The 24441-nt window shown below is 49.4% G+C and overlaps 1 protein-coding gene across 3 annotated transcripts in view; it reads left to right on the forward strand.

The window, feature by feature from the left end:
* SLC9A5 (solute carrier family 9 member A5) overlaps window positions 1-21204 on the forward strand; it is a 25261-nt gene extending 4057 nt beyond the window's left edge. The window contains exons 1-16 of one of the 3 annotated variants that reach the window (XM_039221703.1): window positions 1187-1505; window positions 4743-5045; window positions 6798-6961; window positions 7151-7229; window positions 7509-7686; window positions 8261-8481; window positions 8697-8899; window positions 9098-9187; window positions 9282-9352; window positions 10073-10202; window positions 10677-10768; window positions 10931-11057; window positions 14877-15047; window positions 15575-15644; window positions 16510-16644; window positions 19753-21204. In XM_039221703.1, coding sequence (XP_039077634.1) covers window positions 1313-1505; window positions 4743-5045; window positions 6798-6961; window positions 7151-7229; window positions 7509-7686; window positions 8261-8481; window positions 8697-8899; window positions 9098-9187; window positions 9282-9352; window positions 10073-10202; window positions 10677-10768; window positions 10931-11057; window positions 14877-15047; window positions 15575-15644; window positions 16510-16644; window positions 19753-20225 — 2700 coding nt within the window. In that variant the 5' untranslated portion in view covers window positions 1187-1312 and the 3' untranslated portion in view covers window positions 20226-21204. Of the gene's footprint in view, window positions 1-1186; window positions 1506-4742; window positions 5046-6797; window positions 6962-7150; window positions 7230-7508; window positions 7687-8260; window positions 8482-8696; window positions 8900-9097; window positions 9188-9281; window positions 9353-10072; window positions 10203-10676; window positions 10769-10930; window positions 11058-14876; window positions 15048-15574; window positions 15645-16509; window positions 16645-19752 lie in introns of those variants that run through there. The other 2 variants (XM_039221708.1, XM_039221717.1) reach the window with 2 other exon arrangements.
* The last annotated feature ends 3237 nt before the right edge of the window (window positions 21205-24441 follow it).

Below are 24441 nucleotides of genomic sequence, written 5' to 3' on the forward strand. Positions count from 1 at the left end.
CTTGGGGGCGATGAGGCTGCGCTCTGGTCGAAGGGTTCTTCGGGCAGGTGTGGCGGAAGTTTCTTTAGATAGTGGCCAGCCAGGTCTCCCTGTGTTTAGGGACGAGATGGCCCTTATTCCTTCAGTTTAAGGAATGAAGTGGATGGGATTCCGTCATTTGGGGGAAAACATGGAGATGGATCCCTTTTAGTTTGGAGCAAGAAGTGAAAATAGATTCCACCCAGCTTGAAGAAGAGGTGGGACTTCTTCCCTTTAGATGGCGTAAGAAGAGGGATGGATGCCCCTCAGCTCTGGGAAAACGATGTGCTGACTCAGTTTCAGTGGGGTGGTAGAACATGTTTTTCCTCAGTTTGGGTGACGAAGTGGGATGGTTGCTTCTTAGCTTGAATGAAAAATGGATACGGTCCTCCTCAGTTTGGGGCTAGATTAGCCGCATGCCCCCTCAGGTTTGGGGGAAAGGTGAGGGGATCCCTGTTAGTTTGAAGGGAATCGATAGGCTGGGTCTTCCATAGTTTAGGGAAAGAAGATACGTTCCCTTCAGTTGCAAGAAAAAGGTGAGGAGACTTCCCTGTAGTTTGACGGAAAGTGTGGCCGGGCGCTCCTCGGTTTGAGAGATAAAGAGGGACAGCTTCCTTTTCACCCTGGAATGAGAGCTGGGCCTAGTCTAGGCCTTGGAGTTTCTGGGGACTTGGAGGACAGCGTTGTCCATCACGGCTTTCTGGGCGCGCCCAGTGCGCTTGCGCAGCTCTGGTCTGGGCGGGGGCCCTAGGGGGTCCTAGGCTCCGCAGGGCGGCGGCGCACTGCCACCTGCCGTTTGCACGGGGCAGCGTCGGGGCCCGAGCCCTTGGTTAACAGCAGTGGGTCTGCGCTCGCGTTGGAGACGCGCCCCTCCGGCCTGGACCCCGTCCCCGCCAGACCCCTGCCCCTCCCCTGCGGGCTACAGCCTTGGGCGGGTAGGACAAGGTAGTGCCTCTGGAGGGCTGTGGCCGCTTACAGTTCTGAAACAGGGTCGGGGGAGCGTTGAGGAAGGTTTGGAAGAGCGGACTCGAAGGAATAGGTTTCGGGACTTGGGGGAGAGCTGCACTGGGGGATTTCCAGAGCTGAGACTGATTTAGTGGGGGAGGAGCAGGGGTCCAGAGTCCGGGCGCCCGGAGCACGGTCTCGGAGTCCGGACTCGGCTTGGGGGTTTCGGAGCCAGGATTGGGGGGAGCGGGCCCCACGTGCTCGTGACGCGGGGGCGGCCGGTAGGCGCGGCAGCGACGCGAGGCCGGCGGCCGTGCGGTGCCGGGAGGGCTGCTAGGCAGTCTGCAGGATGCTGCGCGCAGCACTACCGCTGCTCTGGCTGCTCCTGGCGGGGGCGGCCACAACCGAAGAGCCCACCCAGGAGCCGGGGTCGCCCGGCGAGCCTCCTCCAGGGCTGGCACTCTTCCGCTGGCAGTGGCACGAAGTGGAGGCGCCCTACCTGGTAGCCCTGTGGATCCTGGTGGCCAGCCTGGCCAAAATAGGTGAGTGCGTCCGTGCGAGTGCCAGGCCGGTGGCTGGCAGCGGACCCGCCCCCAACCCCTAGTCCCCAGATCTGGGCTGGCTTCTTGCACAGTGCCAGCCAGGTCTCAGGTTCCGATTCCACAAATCCGGGCTCTTACAGAGTTCCTGCGCTCTCTCTTGTGGCTCTGCCTCCTCCCCTTTCCGTGGGGGAGGTCTGAGGTTTTGCCTTCTCTAAGGGCTGCCCTTGCTCTCTCCAGCCTCATCCCTAGACTCCTTTGCCTCTCTGCCCTCCCTCTTCCCCATTGCAGTAAACCCTTCGGGCTGGCCTCTCCTCCAGCAATCGCCAGGCTCCTAGAACCCTCTGTCAGCGCCGAGGGAGTGGGGATGGGGATGTTGAAGGGATAGTGTTCTCCGGAAAACTCAGGCATCTTGGTCCTGAAGAAGCAGTCTTCCCACCCAAGAGATCATGTCCAAGTGTCCACTCTCTTGGGATTCTAGACTGTCCATTTTTCTCTAGTTCCCCTCTTCTCCTCTATAGATGCACCATTCCTTAGGTGTGCTTAGCGGGGACCCCCCCCCCCGACATAATTCAGGTCTGCATTCTTCCCACTTCAGGGTGAACAAAACAAAGCAAACAAAACCCTTATTTATCAGGGCCTTACTATGTGCTGCCTACACTAGGTGCTTTCATATATCCGACCTCCTTTTGTCTGCACAACTTGTGCTTCACATTCCTTATCTTGAATAGAGCTGCTTTTCCTTACTTCTGCCCCTTCCTCCCCACTTCTGAGCAGCCAGTGGGCCCTCCTCCCACCAGAGACCCTCCTCCCTCTCCCTGTTGTGCAGGCTCTGCTGTGGGGGTGACTAATTATAGCTGAGCGTTGCTACTCACTCCCCAGCTATGCTGGCACAGCCTGTACTCCAGTCTCACCAATACAGTCTTCATTTAGGAATCACAGTTTAGAATTTGCCCCTCTACTGCCCACCCCCCCACCCCCACCCCCACCAAGAGACTCTGTTGGTGGGGAGGAGTTGCTGGGCAGGAACAGAAGAACTTTCTATTCTCTTCTGGCAGCCCATTAATAATGGAAAATGGGGACTGAAATGCCTTCAGGGAGCCTACTTCTGCCTGAGAACAGGCTTTGGTGATGGGTTTTGGATTGCAGTGTGGGGGCTGATGCATGCTGTGGAGGTGAGGATGGAATAGGGTCCCTGAAGGAGAGAGGAGGGGAACTAAAGGTAGGGATCTGTATGGGCAGATCTATGACTGAATTTGCCTTGGGGTCTGGCAGTAATGAGAGCAAGGTGGGAGAAAGCCTCAGATTTGGGAGCCAAGAATTGGGTTTGCTGAGGAGTCTCTGAGTTGTAGGAAAGTTCTTGTCTTATTTAGGGTTTATAGTAACGACTGTAGTTACCCCCATAATTGGATGCCAACTCCTCTAGGGGTAGGAGAAGATAGCCTTTTCAATAGCCACACAGACACAAAACCACAAAAAAAAACCCAAAAACTTCCTCACAGAGAAGAGTAGAGATTGGAATACCTTCCCTCAGCTTCATTGCTAGGAGGGTTTTTGTTTTTGTTTTGTTTTTTCCTTTTTATTCAACAGATATTTAGGTAGATTCCACTATGTACTAGGAACTGCTCTAAGCCCTTTGGATACAGCTTCCAAAGGGCACTGTCTTGGAATTGGGTCTCACATAGGCTAACATGGAGACTTCTTCCACTACCTGTCTTTCCAGGTATGGGGAGAGCTGTTCACTCATGATCTCAGGGCCCAAGGAAAAGACAATGCAGTTTATTTTAGCAGGCATGGGAAGGAGTGGCAATAGTGCTAGAAACCCATTACACACTTCCTCTTTTCTTGGGGGACAGATCTGTCATTTTCCCCCAGAGTCATTTTTTTTAAAGATTTTTTATTTTTAAGTAAGCTCTATACCCAACTTGAACTCACAACCCCAAGATTAAGAGTCACATGTTCCACCTACTCAGCTGGCTAGGTGTCCCTTCTTCCGAGTCATTTTTAATTAACATTTGTTGAGAACCTACTATGTGTGTGATATCCTGGTGGGCACATTCACATTGTATCATTTTATACCCACGTTGTGTATTAGATATTTTTCTCATAGGAGAAGGAATTGAAGTTCAGGTAAATTAGTTTGCGATCATACATTTAGAAAGTGATGGAGCCTGAAGAACTAGAGATCTTCCTACTGCTACTCAATTTTTTTCGAACTACTGTTTCCTTAGTTGAGGCATTATAATAAAAAGCACGTTGGGCTAGGAGGTCTACAGTGCTGTTAGGAGGTATAATATGCATTATGGTCAAGTGAGGGAAGCAGAACTCAATACTATATTATGTAACATTTATTGAGTGATTATGATAAAGCATTGGGTTAAATGCTATTGAGTAGATTGCTTTATTTAAACATCACAACAATCCCATGAGATCATTACTGTTTTTATTCCTATTTTGCTGATGAGAAAACTGAAAGAGAGGTGAAGATATGTAGTCTGAGGTCACAGAACTAGTAAACAGAGGAGCTAGTCTTCAAACCCAGGCAGCCTGGATCTAGAAGTCCTGATTTTTACAGTTATGTTATACACAAAAATATACCAAATAATGTTTCCTGAGGCACACATAATGGTTATGGATAAGGGAGATCAGAGAAAGGTGAGATGCCCTGAGGACGAGAGTAGAGAGGAGGGGGCATTTCCAGAATGGAAAAAGCAAGCAAAGGCCTGGGCTACCATGACAGGAGCACCAAGAAACAGACAACTTTAGCTGCACTGGAGGGTTTGTAGGCATGGAGGTCAGAGATTCTAGCAGTCCTGCATTTCTTTTCTCCTTCCTTGGTCTCAGGGTCAGGGTTCTTTTTTTTTTTTTTTTTTTTTTAAATTTTTAAAATGTTTTATTTATTTCTGAGAGAGAGAGAGAGAGAGAGACAGTGTGAGCAGGGGAGGGTCAGAGAGAGAGAGAGATACAGAATCTGAAGCAGGCTCCAGGCTCTGAGCTAGCTGTCAGCACAGAGCCTGACGTGGGGCTCGAACTCACAAACCGTGAGATCATGACCTGAGCCGAAGTTGGACGCTTAACTGGCTGAGCCACTCAGGCGCCCCAGGGTCAGGGTTCCTGACCTAGGATAACCTTCTAAGACTGGGAGGTTATAGGCCAGTGTGTGTGTGTGTGTGTGTGTGTGTGTGTGTGTGTGTGTCCATCCCATAAGCTGATACATCCTGCCCTCTTCTTGCATTGTAGTGTTTCACTTGTCTCGGAAGGTGACATCACTGGTCCCTGAGAGCTGCCTGCTGATTTTGCTGGGACTGGTGCTTGGAGGCATTGTCTTGGCTGTGGCCAAGAAAGCTGAGTACCAGCTGGAGCCAGGCACGTTCTTCCTCTTCCTGCTGCCTCCTATTGTGCTAGACTCAGGCTATTTCATGCCTAGCCGGCTGTTCTTTGACAATTTGGGTGCCATCCTCACCTATGCTGTGGTGGGCACACTCTGGAATGCCTTCACAACAGGTGCTGCCCTCTGGGGCCTGCAGCAGGCTGGATTTGTGGGTGAGTGACCCTAGAACCTCGACCAACCCCCTTCTCCACCTCTGGAGATCCCATATTGGCAAGAGCCATGCCCTGAGAGTTGTCTTAGGTCCCTCCCACCTGGAGTGCAAGGCAATGCTCCAGATGGGGCCTACAGCCTTCATTTAGGTCTCTTGCCAGTTGAGTCTGGGCTGCTGCAGCACGACAGCTGAGCAGAGGCCTGGCTCCCAGCTGTGTGTGGGCTGCCGAGGCTGGGAAGCCTGCGTTACTACTCTGCTGCCTCCTGCCCTCTGTTACCACACTGCCATTTCCCAGCCTTGCTCCCTTGAGGCACATTCACTGTTCCTGTGAGGGCCAACCATCCTGGCTCTGCCCAGGCCACATCAGGGTGGTTTTCTGTTATTATTTTCTTTTTTATTAAGATCTAGTTATTTAAAAAAATTTGTTTTAAGATTTTATTTTTAAGTAATCTCTACACACCACGTGGGCTTGAGTGTACAACCCCAAGATTCAGGGTAGCATGCTTTTCTGACTGAGCCAGCCAGACACCCCTTTAACTTTTTTTTTTTTAAGTAATCTCTACACCCAGCATGGGGCTCAAACTCACAATCCTGTGATCAAGAGTCATATGCTCTTCTGATTGAGCCAGCCAGGTGCCCTTATTTTTGATAAATCCATATTATACATCCACAGAATGCAATACATTACCCTGGTGTTATATCTTTACTTATCACATGGACTCTTTATAGCTACCCTATTGGGGTATAATTCGTCCCATTTAATAGATGAGGAAATAGAGGCCCTTAAACTCATTGGATAACAGGTCCAAGGTTAGCAGGAGAGGTCTGTTTTACTGAGGTTCTTTGCCCTCAGATTGCCTTTCCTGCTCCCTTCTTCCTCATTTTCTGCACCAAAATCCATTCAACTCTGAATGTTGGTAATTCAAACTTCTTCCAAAGTACAAAGGGAGGTTTGCAATTTCTACTTGAGGCCTTCAACCTGGTTCTCCTAATGGGTGAGTGAACTCTTTGGAGCAGGAAAGGAAGGGAGGACATCAGACCATAATAATAGTAGTAATAATAGTAATAACAATAATCCTAATAATAGGTAATATTTATTAGATCCTTACTATGTATTAGGCTCTGGCTAAATAAAGAACTTTTTGCGGTAGATTCTATTATTATTCCCAATATATACATGAGGAAACAGGATAACAGAGATTCTATGACATATTCAAGTTCTCTCAGTGGTGGGTGCTTTTCCTTCCATACTCTAATAGATGGAGAGCCCCTACCCCTCCTGCTGAGTATCATGAGTGTCATATCCTTTAGGCTGAGAACCACAAGTGTAGGAGAAAGCACTATCTCCCTAATAAAGCCGGTCAGCAGCCACTTTCCACCTGCTGGTGGTTCTTATTACTGTAGCTGCAGATTTTATTGTCAGTGCCACCTTAACTTTTCAGGTTATATAGAGCTTTCTTAGCCATCTCCTGGGTTGATTTTGCAGAAATCTCATGAGGTAGGCAGATGAGGAGGCATGGCTTAAGAGAAGTCATGTGACAGTGACAGCACCAACATCACAGAGCTGGTAAGTGGCAAAGCCAGGCCTTAGGCTCAAGTGTCCTGACCTGAGGGCTGATGCTGTCTTCACCATCTCAAGTCCTCTCTGGGCATCCTTGTTTTCACAGTGGGGTGGAGCCAGGGCTTGTCACAGGGGACACTGTGGAAAACTGGATACCTTGCCAACTGCTGTTCCCTATCTATCCCTCAAAAGCCCCTCGAGTGCAGGCCAGCTTGCTGGACTTTCTGCTCTTTGGGAGCCTCATCTCAGCGGTGGACCCCGTGGCTGTGTTGGCTGTCTTTGAGGAGGTGCATGTCAACGAAACCCTCTTTATCATCGTCTTTGGCGAGTCCCTGCTCAATGATGCTGTCACTGTGGTGAGAGTGCTCAGCTGGCTGCCATTCCCTGACCCCTGTTGCCATCCTCTGACTAGTTGGGTGTCTGAGCATGCTCAGACCCTTCCCTGGGTTCCCTGGGGAAGAAATACGTCCTAAGCTTCACCCTCTCCCAGCAGTCCCAGTTGGGCCTTCCCTCTCCTTTCTCCTGATTCCCCTCTTCTCACTCAGGTGCTGTACAAGGTCTGCAACTCCTTTGTGGAGATGGGCTCTGCCAACGTGCAGGCCACTGACTACCTGAAAGGAGTCGGTCAGTATTTCCCCCCCTTGGCTGGGTTGCTGAGTCCCTGCCCCCTACTGCATCAGGACAGAGGAGGCTGTTGGGTTGCCTCATTCCCATCCCTCCTCTGTAGAGAAATGGGACCCCGAGAACCTGAGAAGGAGGGGCTTTCCGGGGATCCTGGCTCTGGGATCCTGACCCCTGGGGAGTACAATGGGCATTGTCCTCAACTCCCTGCCAGGCAGCAGTCTTGTCCACCCGGGTGGGGTCCAGGTCAGGGGTCACACTGACAACCCACTCCTCCCCCAGCCTCCCTGTTTGTGGTCAGTCTGGGCGGGGCAGCCGTGGGCTTAGTCTTTGCCTTCCTCCTGGCCCTGACCACACGCTTCACCAAGCGGGTCCGCATCATCGAGCCGCTGCTGGTCTTCCTCCTCGCCTATGCAGCCTACCTCACTGCTGAAATGGCCTCACTCTCCGCTATTCTTGCGTGAGTCCTAGGGGCCTTGCATGCAGGCAGCTGGGAGGGGGTATTGGAGATGGTTGCCTCTCACATGGACAGAAGCAGGACCCTGAGGAGGCAATAGGTTTCCTTGTGCCTTTGTGGTTGTGAGAGCCTCAAATTCCCCTGGGAAGACAGTAAACCTCAGGTGATATTTCAGGATCTACCTCTAAAACTGCCCTGGGCACCCTAGAACTTAGTCTTTTTCTGCCTGAAGTGCTCTCTCGGGTGTAGGCTGAGCTACAAGTGGATCTCAATTCCTGGTGCCACTGGCTCCAGTGGCCACAGTACTCCAAAAGTTGCCTCAGAAAGGATGCTAATCAGAGCATATTTCTCCCACCTTCCCCTCCAGGAGGCACTGAGTGGGAACCTGGAGATTTGGACCCTTATTCCAAGACCACCACTAGCTGTCCTGAGACAGTCTCCATGCCTCCTTGAGCTTGAGCCCTGATGGTCTGACATCTGTGATGGGCAACACACCTCCTTGTAGCACGCTTGAACCCCACAGGCTGTGCTTCTGCCACCCTTCCTTACATGTCCTGTCTGTCAATTCCTATTTCAGGGTGACTATGTGTGGCCTGGGCTGTAAGAAGTATGTGGAGGCCAACATCTCCCATAAGTCACGCACAGCTGTCAAATACACAATGAAGACTCTAGCCAGCTGTGCTGAGACAGTCATCTTCATGCTGCTTGGCATCTCGGCTGTGGACTCTTCTAAGTGGGCCTGGGATTCTGGGCTGGTGCTGGGCACCCTCTTCTTCATCCTGTTCTTCCGAGCCCTCGGTATTGCCAGCACTCTCTGCTTTCCCTCTCTACTTCCTGCCCTGCCCCAGCTCATCTCCTAGTCTGAGTCCATATCCTTGTCAATTCCTAAGCCTCCCCACTATTGCTCATCCTTCCTAGCCCCTGTCAGACCATAGCCCAGATACTTGGTACCATCCACTCCTGGGTCTTCCATCCCCAAAGCCCTGCTCCCACTGGCCTCCCTCCTGCTGTAGGCGTAGTCCTGCAGACGTGGGTGCTGAATCAGTTCCGGCTGGTCCCTCTGGACAAGATTGACCAGGTGGTGATGTCCTATGGGGGCCTGCGTGGGGCTGTGGCCTTCGCTCTCGTCATCCTACTGGACAGGACCAAGGTCCCTGCCAAGGACTACTTTGTGGCCACCACTATTGTGGTGGTTTTCTTCACAGTCATTGTGCAGGTGGGAGAGCCCATGAGGCTGGGTAGGGAGAGGGTCTGGCAGGCCCTGGGGGAGGGATGGAGCCCTTGGGACAGGGGCTCCTCTTTCTACTGGGGGATACAGAGGCCTGACTTCTCAGATTTTGAGTGCAGTGAAGTGGAGGTACTGAAGGCAGCAGGGAACTGGATAGGGCAGGGCTCACCTGCTGCCTGTCCGTAGGGCTTAACCATCAAGCCACTGGTCAAGTGGCTGAAGGTGAAGAGGAGTGAGCATCACAAACCCACCCTGAACCAGGAGCTGCATGAGCACGTGGGTACCAGAACCCCATCCCTCCACCTATACATCTCTTCCTTCTATTTTAAGCAGAGTCCTGATCCAGTCCCCCTACCCACCCCCCTTCTAGACTTTTGACCACATTCTGGCTGCAGTGGAGGACGTTGTGGGGCACCATGGCTATCACTACTGGAGGGACAGGTGAGGGAGCTCCCCCAAGGCTCCTTCAGCAGCAGCAGAGCCACCAGCCAGGGCAGCACTGGGGATGTGCCACACTTCTGAGAAGGGACACAGCCAGGCTTGGGCTGGGTGACCTCTGCCAGGAGCCCTTTCAGTGGCATCCCAGTACTTTCAGAATAAGACAAGTCTTCCCAATGAGGCCTGCCTGGCCCTGTGTGGTCTGGCACCTTCCAGACTCTGGCCTACTTGTGTTGTACTCTGTCCTTGATTGTCTGCCTGTTAATTACATGGACCCTGGTTTAGAACCTCAGGACCCGCTGTGCTCCCCTATCCTGCCACTGAGACCTTTGCACATATTCTGTGTATTAGAACATTTCCTCACCTTCTCACCTACTTAACCACTGTTCCTCCTTCAGATCTCACCATAGGCATCAAGCTCCTGGGGAGGCCTTCCGTGGCCTCCCTGACTAGGACAAATCCCTTCATACTCTATAATTATTCTATGTAGTTCTTGTTATTGTTGCAATTCTGGTTATTTGTAATAACTTCAGTTTAAAGTCAGGCTTTCCTGTAATGCTGTAAATTCCATGAGGGCAGGGTCTAGTTTCAATATTCTCCCTGGCTGAGGCCTATATCAAGAGAGCCAGGCCAATGCTGGCAGTGCTCCTACCTCATCTGAGGAAAGGCCAGCCAGCTAGGCCTTGGGGATGGCACTCAGGGCTGGCCTGACATCTTCTGTAGGTGGGAGCAGTTTGACAAGAAGTACCTGAGTCAGCTGCTGATGCGGCGGTCAGCCTACCGCATCCGGGACCAGATCTGGGATGTGTACTATCGACTCAACATCCGGGATGCCATCAGCTTCGTGGACCAGGTGGGCCAGCAGCCAGTGGTGGGTGGGCAGGTACCCAGCAGAGCAGGACAGGAAGGGGTGACAAGCAGGTAGGACCTGAGCAGGGAGTTGGGAATTCCTAGCAGACTGGTAAAGTGGCACCTGCAGGAACCAGCCTGACCTGATGCTGAATTCAGAGTGTGTTAAGCAGTAGGGAAAGGTGAGAAACAGCTGGACTCTAGAGTGAGCGGAGGCAGTTCCAGTCTTATCACTTTCAGGCTTGTGACCTTGACTAAGTCCCTTATCCTCTTGGAGCCTGTTTTCTCTGTCGTAAGAAAGTAGGAATAAGAATACATATGTCACAGAATTCTGTGGATTCAATATGTAAAGTGCACAGCACAGTACCTAGAAGATCAAAGGAGGAGAATAAGTGTTAACTCTTGTTCTTTTTATTACCCTTTGACTGTCTGGGCTACCCTCCAACTGATTGCCTTCTGACCTCTGTCTTGGCCCCAGCAGGGAGGCCATATCTTGTCCTCCACAGGTCTCACTCTGCCCTCTATGCCCAGCCGCAATTCTATGGCAGAGACATCTGTCACCAACCTGCTGTAAGTCCTTGAATCCCCCTCCAGTTTCTCAAACTCCTCTCTTCTTGGGCCCTCTCTCTGCATCCCTTCTGGGAAAGATTTGTGGGCACTTTTGTTTTTTGCCCTTCCCCTGGCCTGTCCTCCTGGTCCCTCCTTAGCACGCATGTTCCCTGCCTCCTGCAGGAGGGAGAGTGGCAGTGGAGCGTGTCTGGATCTGCAGGTGATTGACACGGTACGCAGCGGCCGGGACCGTGAGGATGCTGTGATGCACCATCTGCTCTGTGGAGGCCTCTACAAGCCACGCCGCAGGGTGAGAGCAGGCAGGGGGAGTGGGGCTGGGGGCAGTTGCGGGGGGTGGTCTGGGGAGACCATGACTGCAGGCTCAAGAGGCACTTGGCACCAGTTAGTGGAGAGCTATAAGTGCCCAGTGGAAGAGTGTGGGCATTATCTTATAATAACTTTTAGGGGTTTTGTTTTGTTTTGTTTTTTTGTCTTTGTTTTTTTTTGTTTTTTGTTTTAGAAAGGGTTGGCCTGATATAAGCACTGTTTAAAGAGATCTCCTTCTGGTAGCAGAGCATAGACCAAATTGGAGGGGCGAGGTGCAAGGCTGGGAGAGCCAGTAGGGAGGCTGGAGTGAAACACTGGATCAGAGCTGGGTAGTGGTAAGGGAGAGGAGCACATAGGATTGAGTGGTTGTCTTGAGGGAGAGAGCAGGGGACAGACTACAAAAGGCTTGATGGGGTCACAAGCAGAAGCAGGAATGCTGAGGAAGCCTGTGAGACCAGCTTAGGATGTGGAAGACAGACATCACTTTTAGGTAGTGTTAGTCTAATACAGGTTAGGAAGCTCTGGGGCTGGAATGGCCCAGCCCATCCGGGAAGGAATCTGCTGCAATCCCACAAGGGGGCAGCATGCCATTACCTTGAACTTTTCTGAAGTGGGAAGGCAAGGCAACTTTTACCAATCTTGGCAGTTTTAACAGTCAAGGCTGTTTCTACCGTTGAGACAGAACTGGCTTCTTTTAACTTGCTGGCATGGGTCATAATTTGACTCTCTGCAGCTCTGCAGAATAAGCCTTCGAAGGTTTCAAGACATTTCCCTTTCTCACAGGCCTTCTTGCCCTCAGGCCAGCATCCCCTCTCCCTGTATGTCTTTTCTGGTCATAAGAAACAAGACCCAGAATGCTGTTCTAGATGTGGTTGACCAGGGCAGGCATAGAGGCTCTCTTACCTTTCTAGTTCTAGAACTTACAGTTCTCTTCCCAATGCCTAGAATCCTTCAAGCTTTGTGTTACCACTCTGAGGCCCCAAAATGTCCTTATAATCAGGCATACTCCCATGTCTTCCTCAGTTAATGGCTATTAAACTCTGTCTCATCCAACCTGTGGGGTTTTTGTTTCATTTTGTTTACTTTTTTCTTAAGGCACATCTCACTCATTCACAAAACTAGACAGAATAAAATAACTCTCATTTATCCATCATGCAGCTCCCTTAATTATCAATGCATGGTTGATCTTGTTACATTCTGTATCCCTACCTCATCCCATCCACACTTTTTTATCTTAAAGCAAACTCCAGACATAACATATCACCTCTAAATATTTCAATATATATTTCTATGTGGCAAGAACTCTACATATACGATGTATGTATAAAATCTTAGTACTATTATCACTTACAACAAATAACAGTAATTCTCACATGAAATATCCAATCAGTGTTCATAAACATCTTTTTTTCCAGGTGGTTTGTTTAAATCAGGATCCAAATAAAGCCCACACTTTGCATTTGGTAAATATGTCTCTTTATTAAAGAAAAAAAATCTCTAATAATTCCTTTTCCTTTTCTCATACTTGCTATTTATTTATTGAAGAACCTGATACTTTGTCTCAGGGAATTTCCCATTTTATAGATTTTGCTAATTATATTCCAGTGGCAGTGATTAACATGTTCCTCTACCCCCTGTATTTCCTGGTAGTTAAATCTAGAAGCCTGGTCAGATTCAGTAACATTCAGTAGGTGTGCTTTATATTATGTATTGTATCACATCAGGATGTACATAATAATTGATTGTCTATGGATGTGTTTGCGTAAGATTGGTCAGTGGGTGCAGTTCAACCAGTTGTTATGTAATCAATTAGGGGAAAAAAAACAGAGTAAGACTGTGCTTATCCTTGTTAAATGTCATCTTATTTGATTTAGCCCATCATTCCATCGTTTGGATCCCATGTCTGGCACCAAATATCTGTTCAGATTCACATCATGTGAAAATTTGCTAAGCCTGTTAACTTTGTATTCATCCAAATCAACATAAATGTTGAACAGGATAGAGCTGAGGACAGAGCCCTGTGGCATGCTACTAAAGACTTTCCTCCAGACTGACATGGATCAAGCATTTTTGGGTATGGTTACTCAACTAGTTCTGAATCCATTTAGTTATACCATAACACAGTCCATAATTCTTCATGTTCTTCAAAGAAATGTTATTCGAGAGAGAGAGTGTGTGTTATGTATAGAGTTACAAATATGAGATTATAGGTTAGGAGAGAGATAAGGGTTGGAAATAAACATAAGTAGTCTTTATTATCAGAGGTTTCCTCACCTGGCAACATCAGGATCCCTTGGGGGAGCTTGCTAGACTACATATTCCTGGCTTTACTTCCTGGAGATTCTGATTTCGTAGTATGGAATGAGACTAAGAATCTATGGCCTTAATAAATCGCCCAGGTGATTCAAATGCAGCTGGTGTGATGGCTGCATGGTGTCTGTGACTGGGCTAGCTGAAGCTGGGGGAATAGAGAGTTCACTGCAGAGAGCATTTGGAGGTGAGACAGGAAGGCCAAGGACAACAGTGTGAGAAATGCACATGGGAGAAGAGGAAAGGGAACCGGCAAAGGAAAGGAGACGAACAGTAGCAGATGGTGTCTTGGAGACCTGGGCCAGAAGGACGGCTGGATCCTGCACACAGGTCAGGCCAGCGCCTAACCAGAGGTCATGCCATGGCACTGGTGACCAGGGAGAAAGCAGCACTGTGGACTTCTGGACCCTGGAGTTGTATTTCTGGTATTTAAGAAAGTAATGGGTATGAGGGAAAGTGTCAGAATCAGAGTATAAAAGTTAGGCAGCAAAAGGAAAGCAGTGGCCTCAATGGAAAGGTTTTCTTTGGGGGAGAATGGGCAGGAGCAGGCTTAAAAGCAGGGTGGTGGGCCAGTTGACATGGTGAGGGAAGGAGAAAAGGTGCTGGAGGGCCAGGAAATGGGAGGGAGCAGGGAACTGATGGAGGCAGCGAGAAGTGGGCTGAGCAAAGTGGAGGCCAGGGTTTAGGGAAGGCCTGTGAGGGAGCTGAATTCCTGTACCCCTAGCAAAGAGGGGTCCCTCTGGGTAATTAGGTGGGGGAGGCAGATGGGAAACTTGAAGGGAGCTCTTAGAACTGGCTTGGGGTAGCAGAAAATACAAGGTAGAAGAAAGGGTCGTACTAGGGACGTGAGCCCGGATAAGATGATTTGGACCTGCTGGCAGTATTTCTATCTGGCAGTCTAGGTCGGTATATAGTGGGCATGGTCTTTGTGAGAAAGAGTGGGAAGGAATAGATGATGAGGGTGGTTGTAAGTTGGGTGCAGGTGGCTTTTGGGATTGAGAGAGTCCAGGGTGTCAGGAGAGATAGTTCTGGAAGTCAAAGTTGTTGCAGAAATGGCCGGCTGGAGAGTTTCTCATGGAGGGAGAATCCTATATAGCTGGATAGGGGTGTGTAGGCCAGGGACTAGGGTCCTAAATGGAAGTGCAAAGAAAGAAATGTCCCTCACAGTCTCATTGCAGCCCCAAGAAACAAGATACAGGGTTCCCTGCCTCTTGTTACTTCAAATCAGAGAGGACTGGGAAGGGCAGTGGAAGATAGGGACAGCCAGATTTGGGGGGATAGGTTCAGCGATAAAGGGGAGTTTTTCCCCCAGTGAACTGAGAATACAGTGTGTCTGGCTGAGTTCCTATTGTATTTTTTGTTTTTTAAATCCATGGCTAGTTCTGGAAAAACTGGGCTGGGAGGGTCTATGGTGCACATGGTGCTATGGCCTGGTTTCCTGTGGGAGGCCAAGGCTCCCAGCCTCATGGAAGGGTGGGGCTGTCATTGCCAGTACAAAGCCAGCTGCAGCCGCCACTTCATCTCGGAGGATGCGCAGGAACGGCAGGACAAGGAGGTCTTCCAGCAGAACATGAAACGGCGGCTGGAGTCCTTTAAGTCCACCAAGCACAACATCTGCTTCACCAAGAGCAAGCCACGACCTCGCAAGACCAGTCGCAAGAAGGCATGTGCTTTCTCTGGGACTTCTGTTTGGGGCTGGAGGCTGATGGCACATAGTTTTGAGCTCCCAAGTATCGGAATTGAGCCCAGGAGAACCCCTAGTTGGCTAATCCTCAGGGTCTTGGTGGCTGCGATCGTTTGGGTTCTGTTTTTTTATCTTCCTAGAGTTTCAGGAGGGTAAGGTTAGCCCTTTTGAGGGAGATCTGCCTCTTGCCATGGGGTTACATGCTGGGAGGCAGCAGGACCTCCTACCAGAAGTGACTCAGCATGAGCAAGGCAGGTTCCTGAGCTTAGGGGCAGGGGGAGCTCCAGGAGTCCCTAATTCAGCCCTGGCTGAGGCATCCAGAGCCCTTGCTGGGGCATAGGTTCCTTAGACTCCATACTTGCCTGCAGGGTCAAGGGCTGATGGAACCACTGGGATTGATTGATTGATTCCCTCCCCCACTCTGTCAGGAAGACCCTACCAGACAACAGGGTTGGAGTTTTGAGCCAAGTCCAGAGACTTAGGGTTTTTTTTTTCTTGGTCCTCAGAAGGATGGTTTGGCTAACACTGAGGCCACAAATGGGAAACCTCCTCGAGACCTGGGCGTTCAGGACACAGGCAAGCGGGGAGTGGGGGTGGGGGGCAGATGCCCATCAGCCAAAACCTCTTATGTGCTACATTCAGTGCCACGGACTGAGGCTTCTTCCCTCAAGGACCTGTTGGACTTACTTGATTTCAAAGCTGGACATTATTTTTTTTAATGTTTTATTTATTTCTGAGAGAGAGAGAGAGAGACAGACAGACAGACACAGCGTGAGCAGGGGAGGGTCAGAGAGAGAGGGAGTCACAGACTGGAACAGGCTCCAGGCTCTGAGCTGGCAGTCAGCACAGAGCCCGACGCGGGGCTTGAACCCACGAACCGTGAGATCATGACCTAAGCGAAAGTTGGACGCTTAACCGACTAAGCCACCCAGGCGCCCCAGTAGTTCTTAATTTGTGACAGGAGGTGTCTGATAGCTAACTACAGGTTAGGGCCCTAAGGATATGGAGAAAGTGTCATGGAGAAGGGAGGAGCTTGAAGGAGGGGTCACCTGTGGGGCCCAGTGTCCTACCTGCAAAACCAGGGTTTGGATGAGCTGAGCATTGTTGGGCCTTCCACCTCTCCTGATGCTCGTGTTTTCAGTTGATGATAGGCTTCAGGGCTAAGAGAAGATGACGGAGGAGCTGGAAAGTATGACTTCCCTCCTGGCTTCCTCTCAGGACTCTGCTTTCCCTGGTGGCCTCCTAGGGCTCTGTAGCCCCACTTAGCTTCCTCTTTAGCCCCAAACCCCTAGGCCATGCTGAAATAGCCAGAGGATAAGGTGGGGAGGCTCTGCCAGCTGTGGGCTCTGCCTGGGTGGACAGGGAGCTGACTTGGGGTAGTGCAGTACCAAGAGGCAGCTGCTGGGCTGGCCACCTCCACTCAGTTCCTGTCCCTGTGCAGCTGCTGTGATCTTAACTGTGGAGTCTGAGGAGGAAGAAGAGAGTGACAGTTCGGAGACAGAGAAGGAGGACGACGAGGGGATCATCTTTGTGGCTCGGGCCACCAGTGAAGTTCTCCAAGAGGGCAAGGTCTCAGGTAATGGCTTCCTCCCAGGCCCCCACCCCCACCCAGGACAAGCGGGAGCTGTGCAACTGCTTTCTTCCCTCTTCACGCATGGCCTTTCCCCCAGACGACTCCCTTTTCCTACTCATTTCTTCACCAGCCAGCATTTCCTGAGCATCTCCTTTATATCAGACATCCAACATGCCTGATCTAATTCAGTCCTTACAACAACCAATGTGGGGAAACTGAGTTCATAGAGAAAAAGGGATTTAGGGTTTGTCTAGCATCCCACAGCAGAACTAGAATTTGAACCTGACCCATCTCACTCCAAAGCCTGCGGCTTTTTCACTGCCTTACTGCCTCCCTTTACAGTCTAGCTAGGAGTATGAGGTGACAAGCAAACCTTACACCAGGCTCTGCTGTGACTCATACTCAGCACACCTGCCCTCAGGTAGAGAGCACCTGGTGAGAGTGGCAGTCTGGCCTGGGGGAGGAACCTGAATTCATCAAAATGGCATTTTAGTGGATAGAAACAATACATACATGTTTCCATATGTGGAGACTTAACTTACTCTTGTCATTGTTAGTTGGCTTCAGCATCCTCAGGTGTCATTTTAAAATATCTTATTATAGAACATTACAAAATATATAATAGACAGAATCATAAAGTAAACTATCTGCTTATTACCCAGCTTCAATAATTAACCTACTCCTGGGGTGCCTGGGTGGCTCAGTTGGCTGAGCGTCCAACTTTAGCTCAGGTCGTGATCTCATGGTTTGTGGGTTCGAGCCCCACATCAGGCTCTGGGCTGACAGCGTGAGGTCTGCTTCAGATTCTCTGTCTCCCTCTCTCTCTCTGCCCATCCCCTGCTAGCACAAGTTTTCTCTTTCTCTCTCTCTCTCAAAAATAAATAAGCATTAAAAAATTTAAAAAAATTAACCTACTCCAATCAATCTTATTTCATCTCTCCCCTCACCTATGCCCCTCTCTTCACTGGATTCTTTTGAAGCAAATCTCAAGTATCCTATCACCTTGTCAATAAATACTTAAGCATGCGTCTTTAAAAGATAGGGATTCTTCAAAAATATAACTGCAGTACTATTATTATATCTAAAGTCTCTGTCATCAATTATCCAGTGTTCAAATTTACCTGATTGTCTTAATATTCTTTTTTTTTTACAGTAGGTTTGTTAAAATAAAAATCCAGACAAGGCCCTCACATGACATTAAGCTGATAAGTCTCTTTTAACCTACAGCAGTGGTCCTCAAGGGGGTAGTAGTGAGTGATTTTTGCCCACAGGGGACATCTGGCAATATCTGGAGACATTTTTGGTTGCCACAGCTGAAGAGGTGCACTTGCATGTAGTAGGTAGAAGCCAGGGATGCTGTTAAATACCCTGTGATACACAGGATAGCCCTATAACAAAGTATCTGTGTTCCATCTTGTCAGTGGTGTCAAGTTTGAAAAGCCCTGATTTACAGGTCCCCGTACCTCCTTTATTCCCTTCCAATGTATTCATTTGTTCATTATTAACTTTTTAAAAGACTCTTTTTTAAAATGTTTATTTATTTATTTTGAGAGAGAGAGTTTGCATGCACATGAGCAAGGGAGGAGCAGAGAGAAAGGGAGAGAGAAAATCCCAAGCAAACTGTATGTTATAGCACAGAGTCCATCACAGGCCTCGATCCCACAAACTGTGAGATCGTGGCCTGAGCCAAAATTAAGTCAGATGCTCAACCAACTGAGCCACCCAGGTGCCCCTGCAATGTATGTACTGAAATAATCTTGTCTGGATTTTGCTGATTGCATCCCTAAAGCATCATTTAATATGTTCCACCATGCCTTATATCTCCTTTAAATCAGCAATTAAATCTAGATCAGATTTCAGTTGAGATGTTTTGGTAAGAATACTTACTTCAGAGGCAGTGATGGTGTACTTTGTATCACATCACATCAGGGAACACATCCCATGTTGTCATTTCCCTTTTATGAGGTTAATATTGATCACTGGGTTTAGATGTTAGCCTGACCCATCCATTATGAAGTCCGCCATCAGCTTTTCACCAGTCTTAGCAGTCACTGATGATCTTACTAGATCCAACATTTCATCCAGGGTTGCACAGTGGTCATATTCTACATTGTTTTTTCATCTGCATTACTAGCGATTCTTCTATTAAAAAAACTTCTCATCAATGACTTCGTTACTTTGAGGTACAGTTCATACTGGAATAAATGCTTGATTTTGTTCCTTTCACTAATCAGTTTTCAGACCAATGAAGCATCTTCCAAAGGTGAAGACTGAATTCTTCCGTTGCTTTAGTTTGGTCATCGTTGTTATTGTTAAAACGTAATATTCCAGGTCTTTTAAAAGAGGTAATTTTACTTCCAATCACAGCATCAATACATTTAACATTGTACTCAACTGCTCAGGACTTCCTTAATGAGCAGGTACATATGTGCACCTATTATATGCAAGGCATTGTGCTTGACGGAGCAGCGGGTGGTTAGGTGGCCAGGGGCTTCTCTTTCCCAGGTTTCCTCTTTCAGAACTTCAGGCTTCCTGCTATACAGTGGTCCAGCCTTCCGTCCTGGCTGCCAGCAGTCCTGGAACTCTTGACTCAGGTCCCCTTTGTGGCACAGTGGTAGCCTGCTATTGGGTTTGCATGAGCTCACACTCCTGTCCTACCAAAGGGGTGTGATGGGTGCTGAGGCAGGTGTCCAGCACCAAAGCCTTTGGTGTAGAGCCTTGAGATCTTCCCTCACCCTCACCGCTTTCTCCTCTGGGATGGGCCTGGCAGGATATGGTTTCTTAGGCCAGTGCTACAACTCGGTGAGGGCTGATCACAGACAGGCTTTTTTTCCTGCCTGGCTCCTGCTTTCTCTTGCTTTAGCTATTTTCATTTGTTTAGTCAGTATTTGCCGAGCACCTACCATGTGCCTAAGCCTGTTCTATGTGCCGAGGATACAATGAGAGCAAAAGTAGCTATAGTGCTTTCCCTTCGCGAGGCATTCATCAACTAATTGCACACATGGATGTAATAGGGCAAATGTGAAATGAATTTATTTATGAAAATGCAGTTATACTTGAGAAGGATTCAAATGTGTTACTAATGAGTTCATGTGTATTCTCTGTCCTCAGGGAGCCTTGAGGTGTGTCCAAGCCCACGCATCATCCCCCCCTCTCCAACCTGTGCAGAGAAGGAGCTACCCTGGAAGAGTGGGCAGGGAGATCTGGCAGTCTATGTGTCCTCGGAAACCACCAAGATTGTGCCTGTGGACATGCAGACGGGCTGGAACCAAAGCATGTCATCCCTGGAAAGCCTGGCATCCCCACCCTGTACCCAAGCCCCGACTATGACCCGCTTGCCTCCTTGCCCAATGGCTGCTGAAGAGCCCCAGCACCCTTTCAGCCTGCCGTATGATCCACGCGCTAGCTTCGCCTTTCCCCCAAGCCTGGCCAAAGCTGGCCGCTCTCGCAGTGAGAGCAGCGCTGACATCCCCCAGCAGCAGGAGCTACAGCCCCTCATGGGATACGAAGACCGCACCCATCTTAGTCCAGGCACAGCCAACTCTCACTGGTGCATCCAGTTCAACAAAGGTAGTCGACTGTAGCCCGAGACTCAGGGAGGAGTCGGAGGCTGGGTCGCCTGTGGGAAGTCTTCCCTGGGAAAAGGGCAGAGGAGTCCACTTAGCCTGACAGGAGGCCAGAGGAGCCTGAACTAGCAACTGGGCTTCCTTGTGGCAGGTCAGAAGGGTGTTGGGCTGGTCCTCACAGGGATCCTTTCACTACCCTCCCTGCTCCAAATTCCTGCCGTCTTCCCTTTCAGTAAGGTCCTTACCCTAGCTCAAGACCCAGTCCAGAGCTTCTAGAGGTTAAGCCCACTCACTTGGGAAGCTGATGCTCTTTCCCCAGTGGGTCTCCCTGGAGTCACTCTAGGCAGCTGTTCCTGCCCCCAAAGCAAGGGCATCATTCCACAGCTCATGCTGGCCTTTCCTGCCCTTCACTCACCCAGGACCAGCTCAAGGACAGCGCCCTGTCAATGAGGCTCCTTGAGGGGCTGGTTCTCAGAGGCACTAGGGTGGGAGGTGGAGCAGGTCTCAACCTTAGACTTTGTTACCTATTGGGTCAGCTACCTATAGCCAATTTTTGAGGGGTAGTGGGAATTTGTGTCCAATTCTTGCTTTATCTCCTTCCCTTTGCTGACAGTTATTGGGGCCATAGTTCTTTCTTTTACAGGATCAAGGTCACAGGGCTGGTCCCGGCTTCAGATCAGGGCTGTTTCTTGGCAGGGGTCACTCTGAAGATCTGCCACTCTGCATCCAAGTCTGGATCTTTCAGATCCCTGGATCTAGATTTTCTGAGGAGGGGAGATAGTGGCCTCTGAGCCACTGAGACACTACCACCTTGACATTCCCCAAATAGGAAAGAAGCCAGGTATTCCAGGGCCACCACTCCACTGCTCTGGGGGCTGGGATGCCTGGCTGCAGTGATAAGGGGTCTCACTGGGTGGCAGGTAACTTTCCTGGGGTTAGTAACTGCCTTGTGTCTTGTATCTTGAACCTAAGACACATTAAATATCTCTTGGATGGATGGGTGTCCTGTGTCCATGGGGGAGTTCTGGGGGTGGGGGAGCAACTGAAGTATCTGATGAGGGAAGCAGAAACTTTCAACTGCCTACCTTGGGGCGTCTAGAATAGAGATCCTGGAAAGGACTGTTAGGTGTGCTGGCCCTCCTCCCCTCTCGCTTCTCCCTTCCCAATATGGCCTCCTGAACAGGGGGCCTGCAGTAGTAGTCCAGGTATCACTGTATGGGCACAGGGTCACAGAAGGGAGTCCACTCTAAAATGCAGGAGACCAGTAGGGAAGGAGACCTCAGAAGATAGGTCTCAAGGTACCCAATGATGCAGCCACTACATACTGGGACCAGATAAGCCTTCCTGAAAACCTGCAGGCAGGTGTAGGATGAATAAACAGAAATACTCTGCACATGGCAGGTGGGAGGGCAATCTCAAGGGAGCTGGTTACCCTGTGAGTTTATACTACAAATTGGGTAGTGTGGGGCCCAGAAACATCTAGGGACAGAAATAAAACCCTTAGATAATAGCAGTCCCAAATTTAATTTCCACTGTGTCTGAAGAATCTTTAAGAAAATATCTGACTTTATTGAGATATAACACATATACTATAAAATTCACCCAGTTAAAATATACAGATTGGTGGTTTTTAATATATTCACAGAGTTGTGCAACCCTCATCATGATCTTAAGTTTAGAACATTTGTATTATCCCCAGAAAACAGTGTGCCTGTTGGCAGTCACTCCTCATCCCCTGTCTGCCCTGGGTAATTACTAACCTACTTTCTGTTTCTATAGATCTGAAGGACTCTGGATACTGTGAAGGTTACACATTTAGTCAACAAGCATTTACTTTTTCTGTGTTATGAATGGGAAAATGGGAGGAAGAGTGACTTGAGCTTTGCCCTCACATTGTTTATACTTGGCAGTGATAGGGCCTGGTAGTTAAACAGTCCAACTGTCACTTACCAGTTATGTCACCTTAGGTGTGTTACATACTCTCTGTGAGCCTCAGTGTCCTCATCTCTAAGAAAGAATAACAGTTACTATATAAGCTTGCTATCAGGATGAAATAATAATATAGAAGAATGATAGAAGAGTCTAGTATACAGCATGGCCCACAGTAAGGGATCATAAATGTTTGCCATTACAGGTCTTTTTTTTTTTTTTTTTTTAAGTTTATTTTGAGAGAGAGACGTGCTCAGGAGGAGCAGAGAGAGAGAGAGAGAGAAAGAGAGAGAATCTCAAGCAGGCTCTATACTGCCAGCACAGAGCCCGACACGAAGCTCGATCTCACGAACTGTGAGATCATGACCTGAGCTGAAATCAACCAATAGCCACCCAGGTACCCCAAGAAGTATTTTGATTTAACCAACTGAGCCACCTGGGCACCCCATACTATTACAGCTCTTACACTGCAAGGCAAGGAGCAAGGAAAGTGCTGTGGGGCCCTGCAGAGATCTGGAAGGGCTTTGGGAGGAGCTAGTGTGGGTGAGAGTGTGTGCTGGGGTTCAGACAATACAGGCAAAGTTGGGTGGGTGCATTCCAGGTAGAAAGCAGTATAAACAAAGGATCCCCAAAGCACACATGGCAAAAAGCCAGGAGCAGTGGTTGTGCTCTGGAGAGACCAGCCAGAGACACAAAGCCTCTAGGGGTGATGTTGCTGAGTTCTGGAGGTGGTAGAGAGCTGGCCTGGGAGAACTGTGATCTAGGGTGTGGTGTGGCCAGTGATGTGCTTTAAGAGAGCTCAAGTGCAAGTGGTGTCAGATGGAATGAATGAAACGCCAGGTGGAGGATGGACTGGTAGAAAGGAAGGCTGGGGATGGGAGGCCTGCATCTGCTCAAGCAGGCTCGGGACATGAAAAGGCTGGAGAGGGCAGGCAGCCGTTCTCAGGCTTCAGAATCACAATCACCGAGAATCTGTCAAACATGCAGATTCCTGGGCCTGCCCTAAGCAAGGCAATGGGGACCCACAAATCTGTAATCTTTTTTTTAAAGTTTATTTATTTTGAGAAAGAGCACGCATGCAGAAGCAGGGGAGGGGCAGACAGAGAGGGAGACAGATTCCCAAGCAGGATCCACACCATCAGCACAGAGCCCAATGCAGGGTTCAAACCCATAAACTGTGAGGTTATGACCTGAGCTAAAATCAAGAGTCGGATGCTCAACTGACTGAGCCACCCAGGTACCTCCCAGAAATCTATAATCTTAATCAGCTCCCTTCGAGGAAGACTATAGAGACCACATCCTTTGAGAATTTCTAGATTAGAAACGCAGTAGCAGTCAAATCCACACAATCACACTACTAAAGGTGTAGGAGAGAGGGTGCAGAGGAGCTCCTGGGCTTGATGCTCGGTAACTTAGGATGGTGCGACAGCAAGGAAGATGGGGTTAGTCAGAGATAGAGGGTGAGCACACCAGGGAGAGGCAGGCACTTGGGATGTAGGAGAGTGAGAAAGTCAGGAGCTTGTCTATGGTTCACCACCTGACTGGACAAGATGGCAGACATGGCCTTCAGGGCACCCTGAGTTGCATGCAGGCCTTGAAGAAAGAAGGATTTTGACCAGGGGAGATGGGCATGGGCTTTGACAAGATTTGTGATCAGATGAGTTTTTCATGTCAGTATGGAGTTTGGAGTTTATTTAGGCCAAAAGTGAGCGAGATCTGGAAGGTTTGGGGATATTGTCACCCTTGCTATCTAGGGCAGTACTGAAGAGAATGTGCAAAGTTAGGGGTGGAGTGAGGGCAATGACTTTGGGTCTCTTATCACTAGGTCCATAGCCTCTCTCCTGTTTTTGATTGATTCATGGTGGCAAGGAAAGAGAGGCTGAGGGAAGGCTGGGGAAGGGGCAGGGGAGGGAGGTCCAACCCTATTTTATGATCTCAGTGGAAAAAGTTGCTGTGAGTAGAATTTGCTGCCAGCAGAGCCACAGAGATGGGCCCCATGAGTCACTGCTCAGTCCTGCAAGCTCAGCCCATACGGTCTCCTGTGGTCAGCAGCCTGGGCTTGTTCCAGGCCCAGCCCCCAGTGTTCCCCACTAGGCCTCAGTATGTCCCCATTTTCTATCTACATCTTTATCATCCTAGGACTGTGCATCCTGCAGCTCTGCCTTTTCTGTTTCCCTTTCAGATTCAGCCTCTGAATCTACTTGTGACTCTGGTTTACATTTGGCTCAAGGATAGGGAGCCTCACAGGGGAGGAGTAACGTGACCACTCTCTGGCACCCCTAAGCATTTATTCTATGCCAGGCCC

The sequence above is a fragment of the Hyaena hyaena genome, unplaced genomic scaffold (genome assembly GCF_003009895.1).
Source record: "Hyaena hyaena isolate Hyena2069 unplaced genomic scaffold, ASM300989v1 scaffold_18, whole genome shotgun sequence".
NCBI classification, from domain to species: Eukaryota; Metazoa; Chordata; class Mammalia; order Carnivora; family Hyaenidae; genus Hyaena; species Hyaena hyaena.